The sequence below is a fragment of the Pseudopodoces humilis genome, chromosome 10 (genome assembly GCF_049639895.1).
Source record: "Pseudopodoces humilis isolate 2021_Gansu_Grassland_sample_001 chromosome 10, ASM4963989v1, whole genome shotgun sequence".
In the NCBI taxonomy this organism is placed as follows: Eukaryota; Metazoa; Chordata; class Aves; order Passeriformes; family Paridae; genus Pseudopodoces; species Pseudopodoces humilis.
This window is the reverse complement of record NC_142209.1, coordinates 23,205,847-23,222,367: the sequence shown is the minus strand read 5'-3', so window position 1 is coordinate 23,222,367 and position 16,521 is coordinate 23,205,847. Positions and strand designations below refer to the sequence as shown.

Genomic DNA, 16,521 nt, shown 5'->3' with positions numbered 1-16,521 from the left:
TTTGGCAAAAACTTGCAGTCAGCCCATGGGTTTAAACAGCTGCCAAAAGAGCTCTCCTCCACAAACTTGTCCCCTTCTTGAATTCACTTGCTGCCTAGATCTCAATCCCATGCAGCAGTTGAGCAGTTTAGCTTAATGTCCTCTGTTTAACCATAAGCTGAGAGAAATGTTAACTGGTCTGTCATCACTCCTGCTCCTCATTATTTCTTCCAGTCAAGCAATGGGAAAAGATGGGGGTTTGTTGCCTACAAACACTTCAGGGAAAAGTGAGGAAGCATTTCTGTGACTACACTTAGGCCATTCCAGTGTTTGGTGCTTCCAACAGCACCGTGACAATTGTGTGATGTTTCTTGACCCATCCTTCGCTCTCAAGGTGGAAGAAGAGGCAGAGGACAAAAGGGGAGTGATGAAGGAGATGCTTTGAATAAGCAAGTGCGTGTTGAAATAAGACACGATCATTAGCAATGATCATTAGGGTGATTCCTTCCCCAAGCCTGCCAGCACAGAGAAGAGGTGACACCGCCCTTGGTACTCATCTGCCTCCCTGGGGCTGGCAGGGATGCTGCAGTCATCCAGCTGCCTCCCGTGGCCACCAGCAGGTCTGAGTCACACAAGGGAGCGTGACAGTCACACAGCCTGACTCACCACCTCTGACCTGGCACTCCCTGCTCCGAGGAGATGCCTCTGCAGGATCCTCCTCAGGATTGCTGCTGGGGGCACCACCACGGGGCAGCCTGTGGAGTGACTGTGACCTTCCCAGACCAGGAGCAAAGGGTCTTTAACTGTCCTTTCTGCTGGAGTCTGAGACACAGAGTGTGTGCCCTTGTCTCTGAGATCCAGGAGAACACTGAATTTCATATAACATGAAATTTCTGAGCATGTTTTCATGGTGTTACATGAAAACAACTGTTAAAGTTAGATAGAAAAGATAAAAGTGTAAGTGTGTAGATTAGAGTGTTTTCTTAAGTCATTGGGTGAAAAAGTTGAAGTTTAGAGTTTAAACTAGTTTAGAAAGCAGAAGATAAGATGGAGGATTTAGGGTGTTGTCTCTTTTCCTTCTTCTTTCTTCTTCAAGTTCTTCTTCTAGAGGTTTTTGGGTAGTAGTAAGTGATTGGATAGAAAATGCCGTAGTGCAGCACACAGGTGTTGGGTCGTTGGCTCATTAAGAAAAATAATATACATGTCTATTATACATGTCTAATATACGACAATTGGATAAGTACAAAGATAAAAAGGCCGCACAGTTTGGGGCCATTTTGTGCCTTCAGGGCCAAAGTGAGCCAAAAGGGCAGGATGAATTGAACTTGAGCAAAAAGTCTGGAAAAGTCTGCCAAGTATTTTGATAACATCCTAATAAAGAAACAAGATCCTGACAGGCTTTGGAGTTTTCTTCCTGACCCAGAGAACTGAGATAAAAGGAACTCCCTGTGAAGGAGTATTCCAAAGGAGCTTGGCCCAGAGGGGACTGAGAAATCCAGAAGGTGCAAGAAGTACAGAAGCAGAAGCAAAACAGAAAAAAAACCAGTTTAACTCTCAAAGGGAAGGTGGGAGCTCTCCATTAAACAAGTAATCTGCCCAGGTAGCATTCCTGGCTACACCTGAGCATGCACAGACCTTGTTTTGTGAAGTGTCCTTCACTCCTATACCCCTCCATATCCTTGCAAGGTGGAACCAAGTGAAAACCAGTTTCTAAAAGGAATTTCTCCAGGCATACTTGTGCTGTGCACTCCAGCTGCTCCTTGTGGATGGTTCTAGATGGGATTTGCTCTTTCTCCTGCTCTCCTCTATCCTGCCTCCAGCCAGTCACTAGATCTCAGGATCCTGCAGCACTCACTCCCAGACCCAACAACCAAAAGGAGTTTCTCCCTATGATCCAGCAGATGCTGAAGGGAGAGAGCATGGATGCTTGGATGAAACTCTCCTGCCACTGGAGTGGATGAGGTAGAAAAGACATCCAGAAGAAAAGTTGAAAAAGTGTGAGGGAAATAAGATACATGTTCAGACTTGATTTAGGGGTCTGTTCAGGAATTTACAGACCAGGTAAATGCCTCAGCTGGGCAGACAGCAAAGCACCTTCCTGGGTAAAATTTAGGGCCCTTCTCCAGCCAGGTTGTTCATGACATCTGTTGCCATTGCTGCATAAACGCAGGGGAAAGTGGGGAGGGTGATACTGAGAGCACTCTGGTGAGGTCGGGTGCTGAAACACTAGCAGAGAAACACATTTAGCAGGGCATGACTTCAAGTTTTCAGGAGAGCTCTTCCTCCAGGCCTCCTCCAGTCCGGAGAAAGAATGTCAGCCCCTTCCACACCCACCAGCACAGTGCTGCTGTCTGCAGCCCTGCTGCAGCTCCTTCCCTTGCCCTTGCAGACCTGCACTGTGTGTTTGCAGAGTGCTTGTCCAGCTGCCCAGCACTGACAAAAGTCCAGGCTTTGGTCTGTCTCACAGAACCATGTGCAAATGCCAAAAGGGCTTTGTTTTTACTAGTTTCTTTCATCTTCAGCACAATATCCTGGCTGTGGTCTTTGATCATTTTTCCTCCTCTCTCTTGATTTGAATAATTTAAATCTGCCCTCCTTAATCCACATTTCATTCTGTGGCCAGGTAAATAAACAAGCATCAGAAAATCCAGGCTTTTTATTTGGTTTTACTTTATTTTGCAGGACTTTTTCTTTAGTTTGCAGTTCACATTGTTGCATAATCACAACACCAGGAGCAAATAAAACTCCCTAGAAGGACTTACACCAACAGAATGTGAGTGGTTAGAATGGGTCAATTGTCCCCTTACAGTATCCAAAACACACAGAGCTCTCTATGTAGCAGGCAGTGGCAGAGAAAATTAGGGACACAAACATTCCCAAGGATCCCAGACATTCACTTCAAAAAAGGTTCAGGGAAGGTGGTAGTTGAAGAAGCTTAAAGCAAATGTTAAAAAAGTGGGTGAAATTAAACACCTGAACATAACAAGGCTCACCCTTGAAACACACAAAAAAGCAAGAATTAGGGTTGGTACATCTTTCACTCTGAAACAGCTGTTTCCTGCACAAATCCTCACCTCTACAAGCATGGTCTCAATCTGTTCTTTTTTTTTCTTTTTCTTTTTCTTTTTTCTTTCCTGTTACTGTTCTCCAGCTTCCTACATTCCCTGCTTGCCCATGGGAGGCCAGTGAAAGCCCAGCTTCCTGCCCTAAGGTTTGTGCCCAGTCCTGGAGCAGCTGGGAACATCCCAGTCCCTCAGCATCAGGGCACTGAAGTCACAGCTGTCACCCCGTGGGGACAGACCTGTGCAAGACACCAGACATGATGGAAGAAGGAGGAATGCTCCTGGGCTTCTGGTGAAGAACATCTCTCTGCAGCAGCCTTGCTGGACAAGTTCTAAGTAGGATTCATACAACTTGGCTATGAAAAATCTGAAGGAAAATAGTGAAATGCCCATAAAGTGAGAAAAATGTAGGGATGGTGAGGAGTGAAAGCAGCCCCTGCTGTCAGAGGTCTGAGGGTTGCTATGGGAATTCTCTCTTCCCATCCTATCACAGCTTATTCCAGAAAAGCCAACAGGGTCCAGGCTGAGCAATGTGAAAAAGGGTTGTTGGAGACAGACCCTCACCTCTCAGCTGATACCCTTGGTGTTTGGAAAGTTGCAGTTTAGGTAGGGGAAAGTTTTTTAGCAGCTGTTATGTTCTGTGAGTGCTGGTGGAATTGGACTGGAATGAGGAAAGTGTTATGCTTCCAATGGATACTCCAGGCTGAAATGAGTCAGAAACTGGAGAGCTCCCAGAAAACATTTATTCAGCCCTCTGAGCCAACTTGAACAAGTTCCCCAGAGGGGTCCAGCCCATTTCACTATTATGTCAGTATTTTGTAAAATGTCTTTAAAATTCTTTCAGAGCAGCATAACATGCCCCATTTTGTAAATAGTTTTAAAAAGATCATCAGAGTGTTTGGTTACAAATATGTGAACACAAGACACAGCTGTCAGGATTTATTATCTGGCATTTTAATTCAAAATGGGGTCAAAGCTGACAAAATATTTCTTACCAATTTAGAGAGAAAACTGTTCAGTTATTAGAATTTCAGAAAAAGACCCAGCCTGCTTGAGAGATGAACCTGCTGAGAGTGAGTCAGTGGAGTTTTGCTCTTGCAAGCAAAGATGGTGCAGGTCTTGCAGGGGACAGAAGGGACTCTCTGACTTGGCTTAGCTGTCTTTTTCTGGGATGGTCAAAGTGAAGGGCACATTGTGGATGCCACAGTGAAATCCCAGACCAGCTGTTACAGACTGACTCTCCCTGTGAAAAGGGTCATGGCTCTCATCTCCACTAGTGGGTTTGACCTTGGTCTTGGATCAATTCAGGTGACAAAATCAACATGGAGAAGTGGATATTGACCTGTGAGTCAGGCAGGTCTGTCTCCTGTGCTATGGATTTGAAATTTGGCTTGGGACATCCCTCTACCTCCCTCCTTTAGGTTCCCTTGGATTTGTGGCCTTGTGGTGGCATGAGGAGCCATACCTGGGATTCATGGGGATGTGGAGGTGCTGGTGCATTGATAGAAGGGCTTTGCCCAGCAGCATCCAGCCATCTGGAAATGCAGCTGTGCCTGCTGAAGAATTTGCCCTTTGAAATGCCAAGTGAGCCCGGACACAGCTGTGTCTGTGTCAAACATTTACCAAGTGTCTAAAGGGCAGCATCAGGGCACAGATCCCAGTGCACAGGCGGATGTGGGAAGCCAGTGCCCTGACATTTCCCAGCACAGGGAGAAAACTCTCCCACATCTACTCAGCCCATCACAGAGGCTGTGGTGCTGCCACACAAGCAAAGAACCCACCTCGGCCTCAGGAAGCGCTTGCATGGATTCCTGGAGGCTGGATGAGGGTTGGGAGAGGGCTGGGCATTGCTACGTGCTGACTCTGCTCACATGCATCACTCTGCACCTTCTGGAAGCTCCTGCTGCAGCCAGCACCATGGAGCAGGAGTGGGGAGAGCTGCTGGCACGTCCCCAAGCTCCTTTCACAGCAGCAGTGCCATAGCTGAGGGGGCATCCCCCAAGGAAGGCTGCCCCTGGAATGGACACAGGAAAAGGCCAGCTCCATTTATTACCACACTGCTGCCAGCTCCAGAATGTTTCCTTGAGGACACCAAAGCCAGATTTGTTCAGAGCCCATAAATTTCTGTAGTTAAGAACTAAGATAAGAACATTCCCAGCTGACAAAAATTGTGACAGAAAACAGCAGTAAACTCTTACAACTGCTAAGAATGGACGTGACAATGGGAAACTGAGCACTAGAGGACCACTTAGCCCTGAAGGGAGAGGGCTCTTCGGCCTCCATTCCATATCCAGTTCCACACTCTGCTGGAAGCTTGCAAAGTTTTGTAAGGCACAATCCATAGCTGCCCAGACTCTTTTCCCAAGGAGGGGACCCATAGGGAGGATTCACCATCCAAAAGCACCGGAGGAGATTGCAGACAGACCATAGCTGATGGTGGCTGAGCTGTTGCCTTCGGCTCAGTGTGTGGCTCTTGGTGCTTGCAGTGAGAGGCATCTGTGCTGGAAAGATGTCAGACACCAGCCACTCCAGTGTCTGGTGGAAATAGCTCTCTTCTGGCCTGCAAGCCTGTGGGATTTTCCACTCCTAAGGCAATACCAACGTGCTTTGTCACAGGGTGGAACAGCCTCTCTTTCTGGTGCATGAGGACACCACGGCAGTGCCAAAACATCCTCTGGCCACCACGGCAGCAGCAGAAAGGACTTGGTGAGCCCAGGGTACAGCTATGCATTCCCTCAGCATACCACTCCCCAGCCCTGTGCAGGGGAGCTTTGTTATTTCAAGCTGGTTTTCCTCTTCTCCCATTGTCCTCTCAGGCTACACAGGAAATAGGAGAGCAGCAATTTCCTTGCTTCATTTGTTCAGTTGATCCTACAGTCCTCCCCAGCGGAGAACTTCCCACAGTCCAAAAAGCCCCTATAAACCCAATACCCCAATGAACACAAGGTTCATTGACCAAACTTAACTCTCTCCATTTCGTGGTTAATCATTTTCACTGCATGCTCCACCTACAGCAGCTTTGCAGGGCTCAGCTTTGGACTGAACTATCTGAACTATTTGCTGCCCCAGGATAGTGGTGCTGGGGGCACGGATGGGCCTGGGGAGCCAGGGGAGGTCTCCTGCACCTGCCTTGCTTTTCTTTCTCACTGCACCCTCAGAGACCAGAAATACTCATGATGATCCAGCAGCAGCTGACACAGCTCCTGCCAGAGAGGAAGGTGGACACTTCTGCTGCCCTCACCTTGCTCGGCGGTTCCGTGGCAGCCCTGGTGGTCTGGAAATGGCTGGGCAAAAAGATGATCCAGAAGAAAATGGAAGAGGCTCGGAGGACCCGGGATGAGGGTATAAAGAAAATGGCAAAGGCTGTCCAGCAGTTCAGGGAGCAGGTAACCCATCCTCCTGGGAGTCCCACTGGGGTGTCTGCTGATGCTGTCTTTCAGCTTCTCCTTCCAGCTCATGGCCCTGTAGTGTTCATAAGGAGGAGATGTGCCAGCAGCCCTCAACAAGGGGAAAGGCTGCCTGGGGAGAAAGGGAGATCACTGCCCTCCTCAGGCTGGATGAGATGTGGTGGGAGTCTGCAGCTTGGGGAATGTGAATTACTCACTGAGAAGAGGTTTTTGAGCAATGCAGGTGATGATGCACTGGGTCTTCACTGATCCAAACCCCAATTCTTTCACGATCTGGAAACGCCTCTTGCCAAAAATGGGTAGAAGCAAGAAAGCTTTTTCCTCTACTTAACTCTAAGTTTGCACATCTGTTCACACCCCTATGCCTTGGTCTCTAAAACTTGGCATCTGGACAACTCAAGGGGTGTCTCCAAAAGCAGCATTCTCAGTCAGTGGGACATCCCATCAGGCTAGAAGGTGCCTGCTCTAAATTTACCCTAATAAAGGGTTTTCAGTGTCCCCTGGGAGCAACCAGGACATGACATGGGGGTAAATGAGCCAGGCATCCAACCAGCATAGCCCTGAATTCCTACTGCAACCTCATGTCTAACCACCTTTCCTTTCTGCTCCATTCATTTCTGAAATCATACTGGGTAAACCAGCTCATGTTTGTACAGGTACCACACCTGGAGATAAAGCATACCAGCTACAAGTGAGACATATATCTACAACCTTTTTTCTTAAATATAGATCTATATGAATGTAAATATGTGATATAAAACCTCTAAAAACCTGGTGTAACAACTGATACATATATCTACAACCTTTTTTCTTAAATATAGATCTATATAAATGTAAATATGTGGTATAAAACCTCTAAAAACCTGGTGGCACTGAGACCTGCCAGTCTTCTTTACCTGAGTAGACCACCTCTGAGTCCCTGCTGACTTCCTTGCAGTTTGATGGGCTTGAGCTGTTAAATGCTTGTTCTCAGCCTGTACATGCACTGCCTCTATCTGTTCTGAGGGATGAAAGGGCAGCCTGAGACTGGTGTGCAAGGACTTTGGTACCTTCTGCCCTGGGCAGTGTTTGTTCAGCTGAGGTTATGTCTTGGTCAGTGGGTAAGAAAGGCATTACCATGTCCTCTGCTGCAGTGGATGGACAAAGCCCTTCTACACCTAGGTTCCTGTGTTTGAATCCTGGTTTTGATATCCAAACTCAGGAAAAAACACTTGGCAGCTCAAGGTCTGAACCCCCACATGCAGAATCTGCTTTTCCAGCACACTCTGGAATGTTGATAATGTTGACAAAACTTAACAAGCTTAACTTGTTAAGCAAAACTTAACAGCCTTATCCCCCGAGCCAAAGGGTAACTGGAGCTGCTGCCCTCACCTTCCCTCTGCAGGTCCCCAGTGTCCAGAGGGATGCCATTCTGTCCCTGCCCCTGCTGGAACTCACTGGAAGACTCCAGGAAGGGTCTCTGTCCCCCAGGACTGTCCTCTACACCTACATAGAGAAGGTGAGTGTCCATCCACACTGAGATGGACAAAGCAAATCTTTTACATTCTCCATGCCATGGTGTGTGTGCTGGTGGCTGAAAGGGCTCGTTGGAGCTGGATTATGACCAGCCTTTAATATAGCAGATATTAAGAGAAAAACATGTTCTGTCTCCTGGGTCAGATCCATCAGTGGACAGCCCTTTGAGATGGCTCGAGCTGGGAAGCTCTGGGGAGGGGGTTATTTGTGTCATATTTTGTAGTTCAAGGTAGCTGCTGAATGCAGCTGTGTAATGATGCTGTTCTATTCTAACACTTTCTGTCCCTCCACACGTCCAACCAAGGCCCTGGAAGTGACCCAGCAGACAAACTGCGTGCGACACTTTATCCCAGAGTGTGAGGAGCAGCTCCAGGAAATACAACAGCACAAGGAGAAAGGGCTGCTCTATGGAATCCCCATCAGCATCAAGGATCACATCGGCCACAAGGTTCTTCCCTTTGTGTTTGTGGAGTGTCCCATCGTGGGCTGGGCTGGGTGGTGAAGTGGTGGGACATGGAGAATAGGGAAGGGGCCCAATCCCTCCCTCCCACCACAGGAAACCTGACTGTGTCTGAGGCAGCTGCAACCCAGTGGGCACTCACTCACTCACTCACTCACTCCACACCCAGTGGGATGTGGGAGAGAGAATGGAAAGGGTAAAAGTGATGAGACTTGTGGATTGAGATAAGGACGGTGTATTAGGTAAACTGTACACAAGCAAAGCAAAACAAGTATCTCATTCACCACATCCCATGGGCAGGCAGGTGTTCAGCCATCCCAGGAGAGCAGGGCTCCATCATGTGTGATGGTAACTGGGAAAGACAAACACCATCACCCCAAACATCTCCCCTTCCTTCCTCTTCCCCCAGCTTTATATGCTGATCATGACTCATGAGCATGATGTGGAATGTCCCTCTGGTCACTTGGGGTCAGCTGTCCTGACCGTCCCCTCCCAACTGTGCACCCCCAACCTGCTCACTGGTGAGGGGGCATGAGAAGCTCTGTGCAAGGCCTGCTCAGTGATAACAATAGCTTCCCTGTGTTATCAACACAGTTTACAGCACAAAATCCAAAGCCCTGTAGTAGCTTCTGCAAAGAAAAGAACTCTACCCCAGCCACAAGCAGCACAAACCTCCATCAGCAGAGAACAACCAGGGGTGAACAGCTGTAGACACAGATGATTTCTCCTCTGATGTGTGACACAGTACAGGCTGCACTAAAGTTGAGGGCTTTAAGGCCAAAGCAAGCCCCAAACACCAAGGCTAAGTGGAAAAGGCTCACACATTTTGTTTACCTGGGATTATTCCTTCCCTGAACACCCACTGGTGGATTCACTTGGACAACAGGATGCTGGGTTTGATCCTGAGCTAGTGCACCTATGGAGTATGGAGCTGCTTTGGGGTCAGGGGAGAAAAGGAGCAATGAAAAGAGCAAAGAGAGCTTCAGGAGAAGCTTTAACCCTTGAGTGAGTTCTCTGCAGCCCTCTGCCAAGGATGGACAGCAAGGGAGTCCTTCGAGCAAGGGCTCACAAGGGAATGGGCTGGTGCCAAACGCACAAGCCCTGAAGGAATGCCAGATGATCCTTCCAAAAGAGCAAGGGAACGGCACTGACTGTGTCCCTTGTCACTTCTTCTCTCTGCAGGGACACTTGGCAACCTGTGGGCTTGTGCAGTGCCTGGGCACTCTGATGGAGGAGGACAGTGTCCTGGTCAAGGTCCTGAAGAAACAAGGGGCCATCCCATTTGCAATGACCAATGTGCCACAATCCCTTCTCAGGTGACATACATCATCAAAGCTCTTCCCTCTGGTTGTACTTCTGAGGGAAAATCCCAGCCTGTAGGTCCCTGGACAGGCTCCTCCCTGGCTCCTGAGACATGGCCTGGAGAGTCCCTCTTCCATTATCTGGCAACAATCTCAGCTGAAAGAGCTGTCAGATAAGATAAAGAGGGGAAAAGACCTACCATGAGTTATGAGAAATCGAGTGCACTTGTGCATGGGAGGGAGAGCAGAGGCTCGTGGGAATGAGCTGTGTCCTGAGGGACTTACAGGATGAAAGGATGGGGCTGGTTATGCCACACAGGCTTTCTGCAAGAGAAAGCAAACAAACCCAAGGCATTTGGCTGTTCCTCACAGCCTCTTTCCTGGCTTTCTTCTCCACAGCTATGAATGCAGCAACCCCATCTTTGGCCAAACCTTGAATCCCTTCAACCCCCAGAAGTGCCCTGGGGGTTCCTCGGGAGGGGAGGGAGCTCTGATCGCGGGGGGAGGCTCCATCCTGGGCATCGGCTCGGACAGCGGCGGCAGCATCCGCCTGCCCTCCAGCTTCTGCGGGCTCTGCGGCCTCAAACCCACGGCTGAGAGGCTCAGGTGGGTGCTGGGTCTGCCCTTCCAACCCTGCTCATGGCCAAGCTTGGCCCAAGGAGAAAGGTGCTGGGAGAGTACTTGGAGGGAGGAGGGAGAGTGGCTCTTAAAGGATGGTTTGCTTTGCTCAAAACCTCTCCCAGGACATGGCATGGTGCGATTTTGGGGGAAATGGGCATATTTCCATTGTAAATCTAGCCTGGAGTTAAAAGTAAAAGTGAGTTAAAGTGGTTAAATAATGCCAAAATGGAACAGTTTTGGTTAAACCAAAACCAAGATTTGTTGGGGTTTAGGTTTGTTTGTTTGCTTTATTTTGGCCAAAATTTCCTGTTTAACACTACTCAATTCAAATTTTTGAAATAATTTCCTTCTGTTTCTGTATCTGAGCTGGAGACCCCACTATGCTTTTCAAACATATTGTGAATATTTCCCCATTACTGAAATGACAATATGCTTCTTCTTTTCCCATAGCCTGTCTGGAGTGACTGGCCCTGTCAATGGCATCCTGGCAGGTAGGTGAATTTTAAGTTCCTTTTCCCTATATCCTGTGAAGAGCCTGATGTTCTCCTGTAGGCCAGAAGAAAACCTGAGCCAACAAAGGCCTGTCTGGAGTCCATCTGAAACGTCCCTCGTTGCCTGCTCGCCCCAGTGTGGCTGTGCAGAGGGGTGGGCGGTGTTTGGCACATCCATCTGCTCAATGTGGGTGTTTGCTCTCGTCCCATCCAGTCCCTTGTGCTATGGGGCCCATGGCGAGGGACGTGGACAGCCTGGCCCTGTGCATGAAGGCGCTGCTGTGCCAGGAGATGTTCCAGCTGGACCCCACCGTGCCCCCCATCCCCTTCAATGAGCAGGTAAGACCCTCACTCAGCAAGCCCTGGTTCCTTCCAGGGTACCACACACTCTCCTGAAGGGTCTAGTTGTCTTTACAGCACTGGTTTTCAGCAAAATAACTCTCTTTGAGGGCACAATTCATAATTGTCATTTAAAAAAAAAATTAAAAATAGGGAAATCAAAAGTTATTCTGTGCGTCTTCTCAGCTGCAATGCAGCTTATTGAAGTGAGAGGATCCAGGAAAGAGTGGGGAAGAAGGCAACACTGGGAGCAAATAGCTGGAGATCTTTAGGGGAAGATGAGACAGGATCAGAAACTGCTCCAGCAAATCTCTTAGCTGAGGGTGTTCCCTTTCTCTCTGCAGCAGACCAGCTTCAGGAGGTTTTTCCACATCCACACTTTTTAGCAGTGGCTGAATCCACTTGTCTAGAGTGGCTGTGCTCCTCCTGAAGGAGGGCCTGGAGAAAAAGGCAGGGGTAGACATTTGGAAAGGGTAACTATAAACAGCAAACCAGAATATTAGTCACTCCTTAGCATTTGGAACTCTTGCCCCCTTCTGCAGTGGGTGTCAGCATGGGAGCAGACCTACCCCCAGCAGGGTGGGTGCCGTGAATGAGTGATTCAGGTCACCCAAAGAATCACTGTCAAAGGCTTTGTGAAAAGCAGGTTTTAATATAAATTTGCAAAAGGGTGACAAAGTTCAATGACAGGGTTCATTCTGTTACTTATGATGCAGATGGAGCAAGGAGAGCCAGCTTAGTGTCACTTTGGAATGATTTGCATGGAGACTGGGGATGCAAAGGACAAGGTGCAAAGGGCTGGGAAGACCCTCCCATTGAGTCACAAGGTTCAGAAAGGACTCCCTTGCTTTCTAAACTCCTGACAGAGCCTAGGTGCAGCTGAGTCAAATCCAGACTGGCTCTTCATATCTAAGTCCATATCTAAGAGTTTAATAGGGAAATACAAGGTGAAGGGGAGACCCTCCCCCAGGGTCACAAGGTTCAGAGAGGACCCCCCCCTTGCTTTCTTGATGTAGTGTGTGTGGGGCTGGATCCAGCCTTAGTCCCACACCTGGCCAATGGTGTATGTCTAAAGGGTTTTCACAGCAATCCCATAAGGAATAGGAACACTAAACTGGTGTCTCTTTGCTCCAGGTGTACTCCAGCTCCACTCCCCTGCGGGTCGGGTACTACGACACTGACGGCTACTTCCCGCTGCCCCCCTGCATGAGGAGGGCAGTGAAGGAAACCAGGCGAGCTCTGCAGGCAGCTGGGCACCAGGTGAGCACCACCACCCCCTGCTCTTATCCCCAGGGTGTCCCCAGCCTCGCTCCTCGCTGAGGAAATCACCCTTCAGAAACCAGACACAGCTCCCAGGCACATCTGTGGGGAAAACGACCTGGCTGAAGTATGGGATTATGTTATTCCAGCTCCAAACACAGGCAGAGACCCCTCTGCCTAAGGGAGCAGTGCATCTCATGGGCAATCAGCAGGAATAAGCTCATGGGGAGATGCCTAGATGGAAAACAGTTGAACCTCTTTGGAAGCCAAGGGCTTCTCTTTGCACATGGAGCCCAGGGAGGTGCTTCTCTGCCTTTGAGGAATATCCACATTCGGGTCTTGGAAATTATTCACATCCCCAGGCTGCCACACAATCTTGTGTTCTGGTGCAGCTGGTGCCCTTCTCTCCTCCTCGGGTCCCCTATGTCATGACTGAACTGTTTATGAAGACGTTTTTTGCTGATGGAGGCCGTGCCTGGCTGGATGTGTTGTAAGTAGGAGCCCTCCAGCAGCAGTGCTGCCAACATCTCCGTCCCCACACCGTGAGCACAGCACAGCCACAACGAGCCCAGCTCTCCCACCCCAAAAAGGCAACACTCAGGTCTCTGAGAAAGAGCAAACAGCATGACCCCATCCTCTTGTCATCTCTCAGCACAGGAGATATTGTAGATCCAGGCTTGAAACCACAGGTGAATTCCTGCAAGATCCCGAGGCTGGTGAAGAAGCTGCTGGCTCTGCTTCTTAAACCTCTGGTGAGTCCCTGTCCCTCAGGACAGGAACAGGGGCTTCCCAGGGTGACACAAGTTACTGCAGCCCCATGTCATGTCCCTAAGGAACCTTGTGCCTTTCCAGTTTCCCCGCCTGGCTGACTACCTGGGTGCCTTGGCTGGAATGAGGTAAGATGGCATTGTCCCCAGGGATGTCCATGGAATTGGGTGATACCTTCTCCTCTAGGTGTCCATGGCTGGGGGAGATTGGATTCACAACAAGCTGTGATCTGCTCTCTGCAGGGGCTGTCCTTCATTCCTGGACACAGTTTCACTGCCCCTAGCGATAGCCTGACAGGAATGAGGCACTTCAATGGGTAAAGTCATTACAGGAAGCCTGTGGAGGAGATGAGTATTAAATCCAGGCCCATCAGGGAAACCTTTTTCTCCAGCACCTCCAGACATTTGCTTTAATTGCTTGACCAGGTGCCAAAGGAAACTTTAGGAAGATTGTGAAAGCTGTATTGTTTTAACCAATTGCTAAAATCACCAGGGCTTATCAACCCAGAGGACTACTTAAGCAATTCCTCCTCCTCCTCTTAAAGCTTAAAGATGTCACTATGATTTCCACTTGCAGGTCAGTGAGGGAGATGTGGAATCACCACCATCAAATACAGGTGTGTTTCAAGGATTTTCCTCTCTGGCATCATACTACAAGTTGAGGCTTTGTGGCAAGTGCCAGGTCAGAGAGTCATCGGTTTGGAAAAGGATTGTGCAGGGGAGGGAGTGCTGGGGAGGAGACAGGATGGGGGGAAAAGCACAAAGAAGGACAGGAAAGGGGTGTGTGGGCTTTTGACGGGCCCAGACAGGACTTCATTGGTTGCCTGCAGTGCTCATGCCCAGGCACAGTGAAGGCTGTCCTGGGAGTGGGGATGGCTAAACCGGGACCTCTCAAATTCCTGGCCACGGTCTGGCCACATGCTGAGGGGGCCAACACACACTCCTCTGCCTCGTCCCTGCCTGCTGCTGCCACCTCAGGTGTGCCTGGGGAGGCTGAGAGGCTCCAGGCATGGACATGGCTCCACGACAAGCCCCTCTCCTCCCCCAGGTGTACCGCTCCCAGTTCATCACCCAGTGGAAGGAACTCCAGCTGGACGTTGTGCTGTGCCCTGTCCTGGGGCCTGCCTTCACCACAGGATACCCCAGGAAACTCCTCAGTAAGTGAGTTTGGGGCCTCCCCAGGAGGGCAAAGAACCAACCACAGCAGCTGAGAGTGGAGGGAAACATCCACTACCATGGAGCTTTACTGCCCACCCAAGCATTTTATGGGAATTAGGAAGGAAAAGTAACCACACAGAGCTCTCTGAGCAGGTGGAGACATCCACAGCTCTCAAGGGCTTCAGGGAATATGAAATGTGTAACTCTGAAGACAGGAGGCTGTGACTGCCTGCATCCTCTCCTTCTCTCAGGTGCCATCTCCTCCACGATGCTGTACAACGTCTTGAACTTCCCCGCCGGGGTTGTTCCCGTCAGCACCGTGACAGAGGCTGATGAGGAAGAGCTAAAGCTTTACAAAGGATGCTGTGATGACCCCTGGGACCGGACACTGAAACAGGTAAGGGAAGTGGTGGAGCAGAGACTGCTGATGGGAGTTCAGGTAACACTTTCAATGGTATAAAGGGCTCCTAAATATCTCCAGCAGTATGGGCTCAGTGCAAGAAAAATTAACTTCTTTATACACCCCTTGCTAATCCCCAAATCCACCTTGAACACACCCATCCCTTTTCTCCCAAGCCCCAAAGGTAAGTCACTAAGCTTTGGGGGGACTAAAGGACCTAGGGCAGACTGGGTGGGTTGAAGTCAGCAAGGAGCCATGCAGAAAAGCTTCTGGGAGCTTCAGTCATTGCAACAGCCACAGCCCACAGCACCGCACCGCATTTTCCTCCTGCTCCATGTTGCCTTCAACCAGGCCCAGGCTGTCAGTGGAGCATGGATCAGGAATGAGGATGCTGAAGGAAAAGGGATCTGCCTACAAGACAGCTCAAAGCAGAGCTGGCTGGGGTGTGTGTGGGGGAAGGCGTGTCAAACATGTCACCCAAGGTTTGGCAACCATTTCTACCACAGAAGAGCAAGAGCCTTCCCTCTGCCCAGCCCGTTAACAGGGCTCAAACTCCAACCTCCCCACCCTGCGGGATGAGCCACAGGCCTAAACCAAGTTCCCAAAATCCACTGGAGGTCTGGGCCCCCTGGTGAACCCTCCCTGCTTGTGCCCCCGCTGCAGGCTGTGGCAGGAGGCGTGGGGCTGCCCGTGGCCGTGCAGTGCGTGGCCTTGCCCTGGCAGGAGGAGCTGTGCCTGCGCTTCATGAAGGAGGTGGAGACCCTCAGCCGTGACAAAAGAGTGGCATAGTCACCATGGTCCCCAAGGAGAAGGGACACCAGCAGTGCAGACTACACTGTGGAGGGGAGGGGGAAGGAAACGCCACCTCCTGACCCCTCTCCTTGCCAATAAACACAGATCCTGTGCGGGATGCTGCCCTGCAGGACTGGCTCAAGATAGGTTCACACAGTGGTAGATCTAGGAGCTGCACTTCCAGCAAGGATGGCCATGGCTGTGGGTTCACCCCTCCACCCCCTTTCCCATCAGTGCTGCCTCCTGCAGAAGCAGGGTGGTGCTGAGAGGAAAGGATTACAGAAGTTTAATAGTATTTTCCTGCTGGCAATGGAGTAACTTCATGTGGATGTAACTATGGGTGGCCCCATGAGGAATACAGCCATGTCCATCCCTTCCCACCACTGTGTTTTGCTCATAAAAATAAAAATGTAAGTTACACAATTCTTATCATAAATTCCAGTAATCCTTCAGTGATGGTGATGATTCTATAAACAAAGTTACTACTCAAAATCATACAAACACCTTCCCACTGGACATTAAATGCCATTTAGCATGGGAACATTCACACTTATCCACAGCCTTCCTAGCTGTGAGGGATGGCAACAGTCACTGGCCTCTCCACAGCAGCAGATCTCCAGCATCTCAAGCACATTTCCAGCCCCACAGGAGGGGAGCTCTTAGGAACCTCTGGTTTCAGTACCTCAGGCTGCTCTCTCTGAAGGCAGGAGATAAGCAGAGACAGATGCAACTCATTTATGCAGATGGTGAGATCTGGGACAGAAAGGCTGAGATCCCCAGATGGTGTTTGTTAGCCCAAACCTGCTCATGTGGGATCAAAGCAGTCAGACAGAAGGAAGAGAGCAGGGCCATTTATCCTGTCCCACACAGATGGATAAATCGCTCCCTCTGATAAGACCTCTCTCTCTTTCTGAGATTAAACACCTCAGTCTCAAACAGATAAATATTCAGGAAACAACACAGCAGGTC

At 49.7% G+C, this 16,521-nt stretch overlaps 1 protein-coding gene across 2 annotated transcripts; it reads left to right on the top strand.

Annotated features, from left to right (window-relative positions):
• The first annotated feature begins 6,097 nt into the window (after window positions 1–6,097).
• LOC102113621 (vitamin D3 hydroxylase-associated protein-like) lies at window positions 6,098–15,942 on the top strand. 2 transcript variants are annotated; one of them, XM_088060493.1, is made up of 15 exons: window positions 6,098–6,427; window positions 7,833–7,946; window positions 8,268–8,411; window positions 9,606–9,739; window positions 10,124–10,330; window positions 10,796–10,836; window positions 11,051–11,175; window positions 12,310–12,435; window positions 12,798–12,925; window positions 13,088–13,187; window positions 13,288–13,331; window positions 13,780–13,819; window positions 14,251–14,359; window positions 14,612–14,757; window positions 15,424–15,942. In XM_088060493.1, exons 1-15 carry the CDS (start codon window positions 6,215–6,217, stop codon window positions 15,547–15,549), a joined length of 1,797 nt encoding a protein of 598 aa, XP_087916619.1. In that variant the 5' UTR covers window positions 6,098–6,214; the 3' UTR covers window positions 15,550–15,942. The 2 variants fall into 2 exon arrangements, with proteins under 2 accessions (XP_087916619.1, XP_087916620.1); XM_088060494.1 differs by having other exon boundaries at window positions 12,828–12,925; window positions 15,424–15,940.
• The last annotated feature ends 579 nt before the right edge of the window (window positions 15,943–16,521 follow it).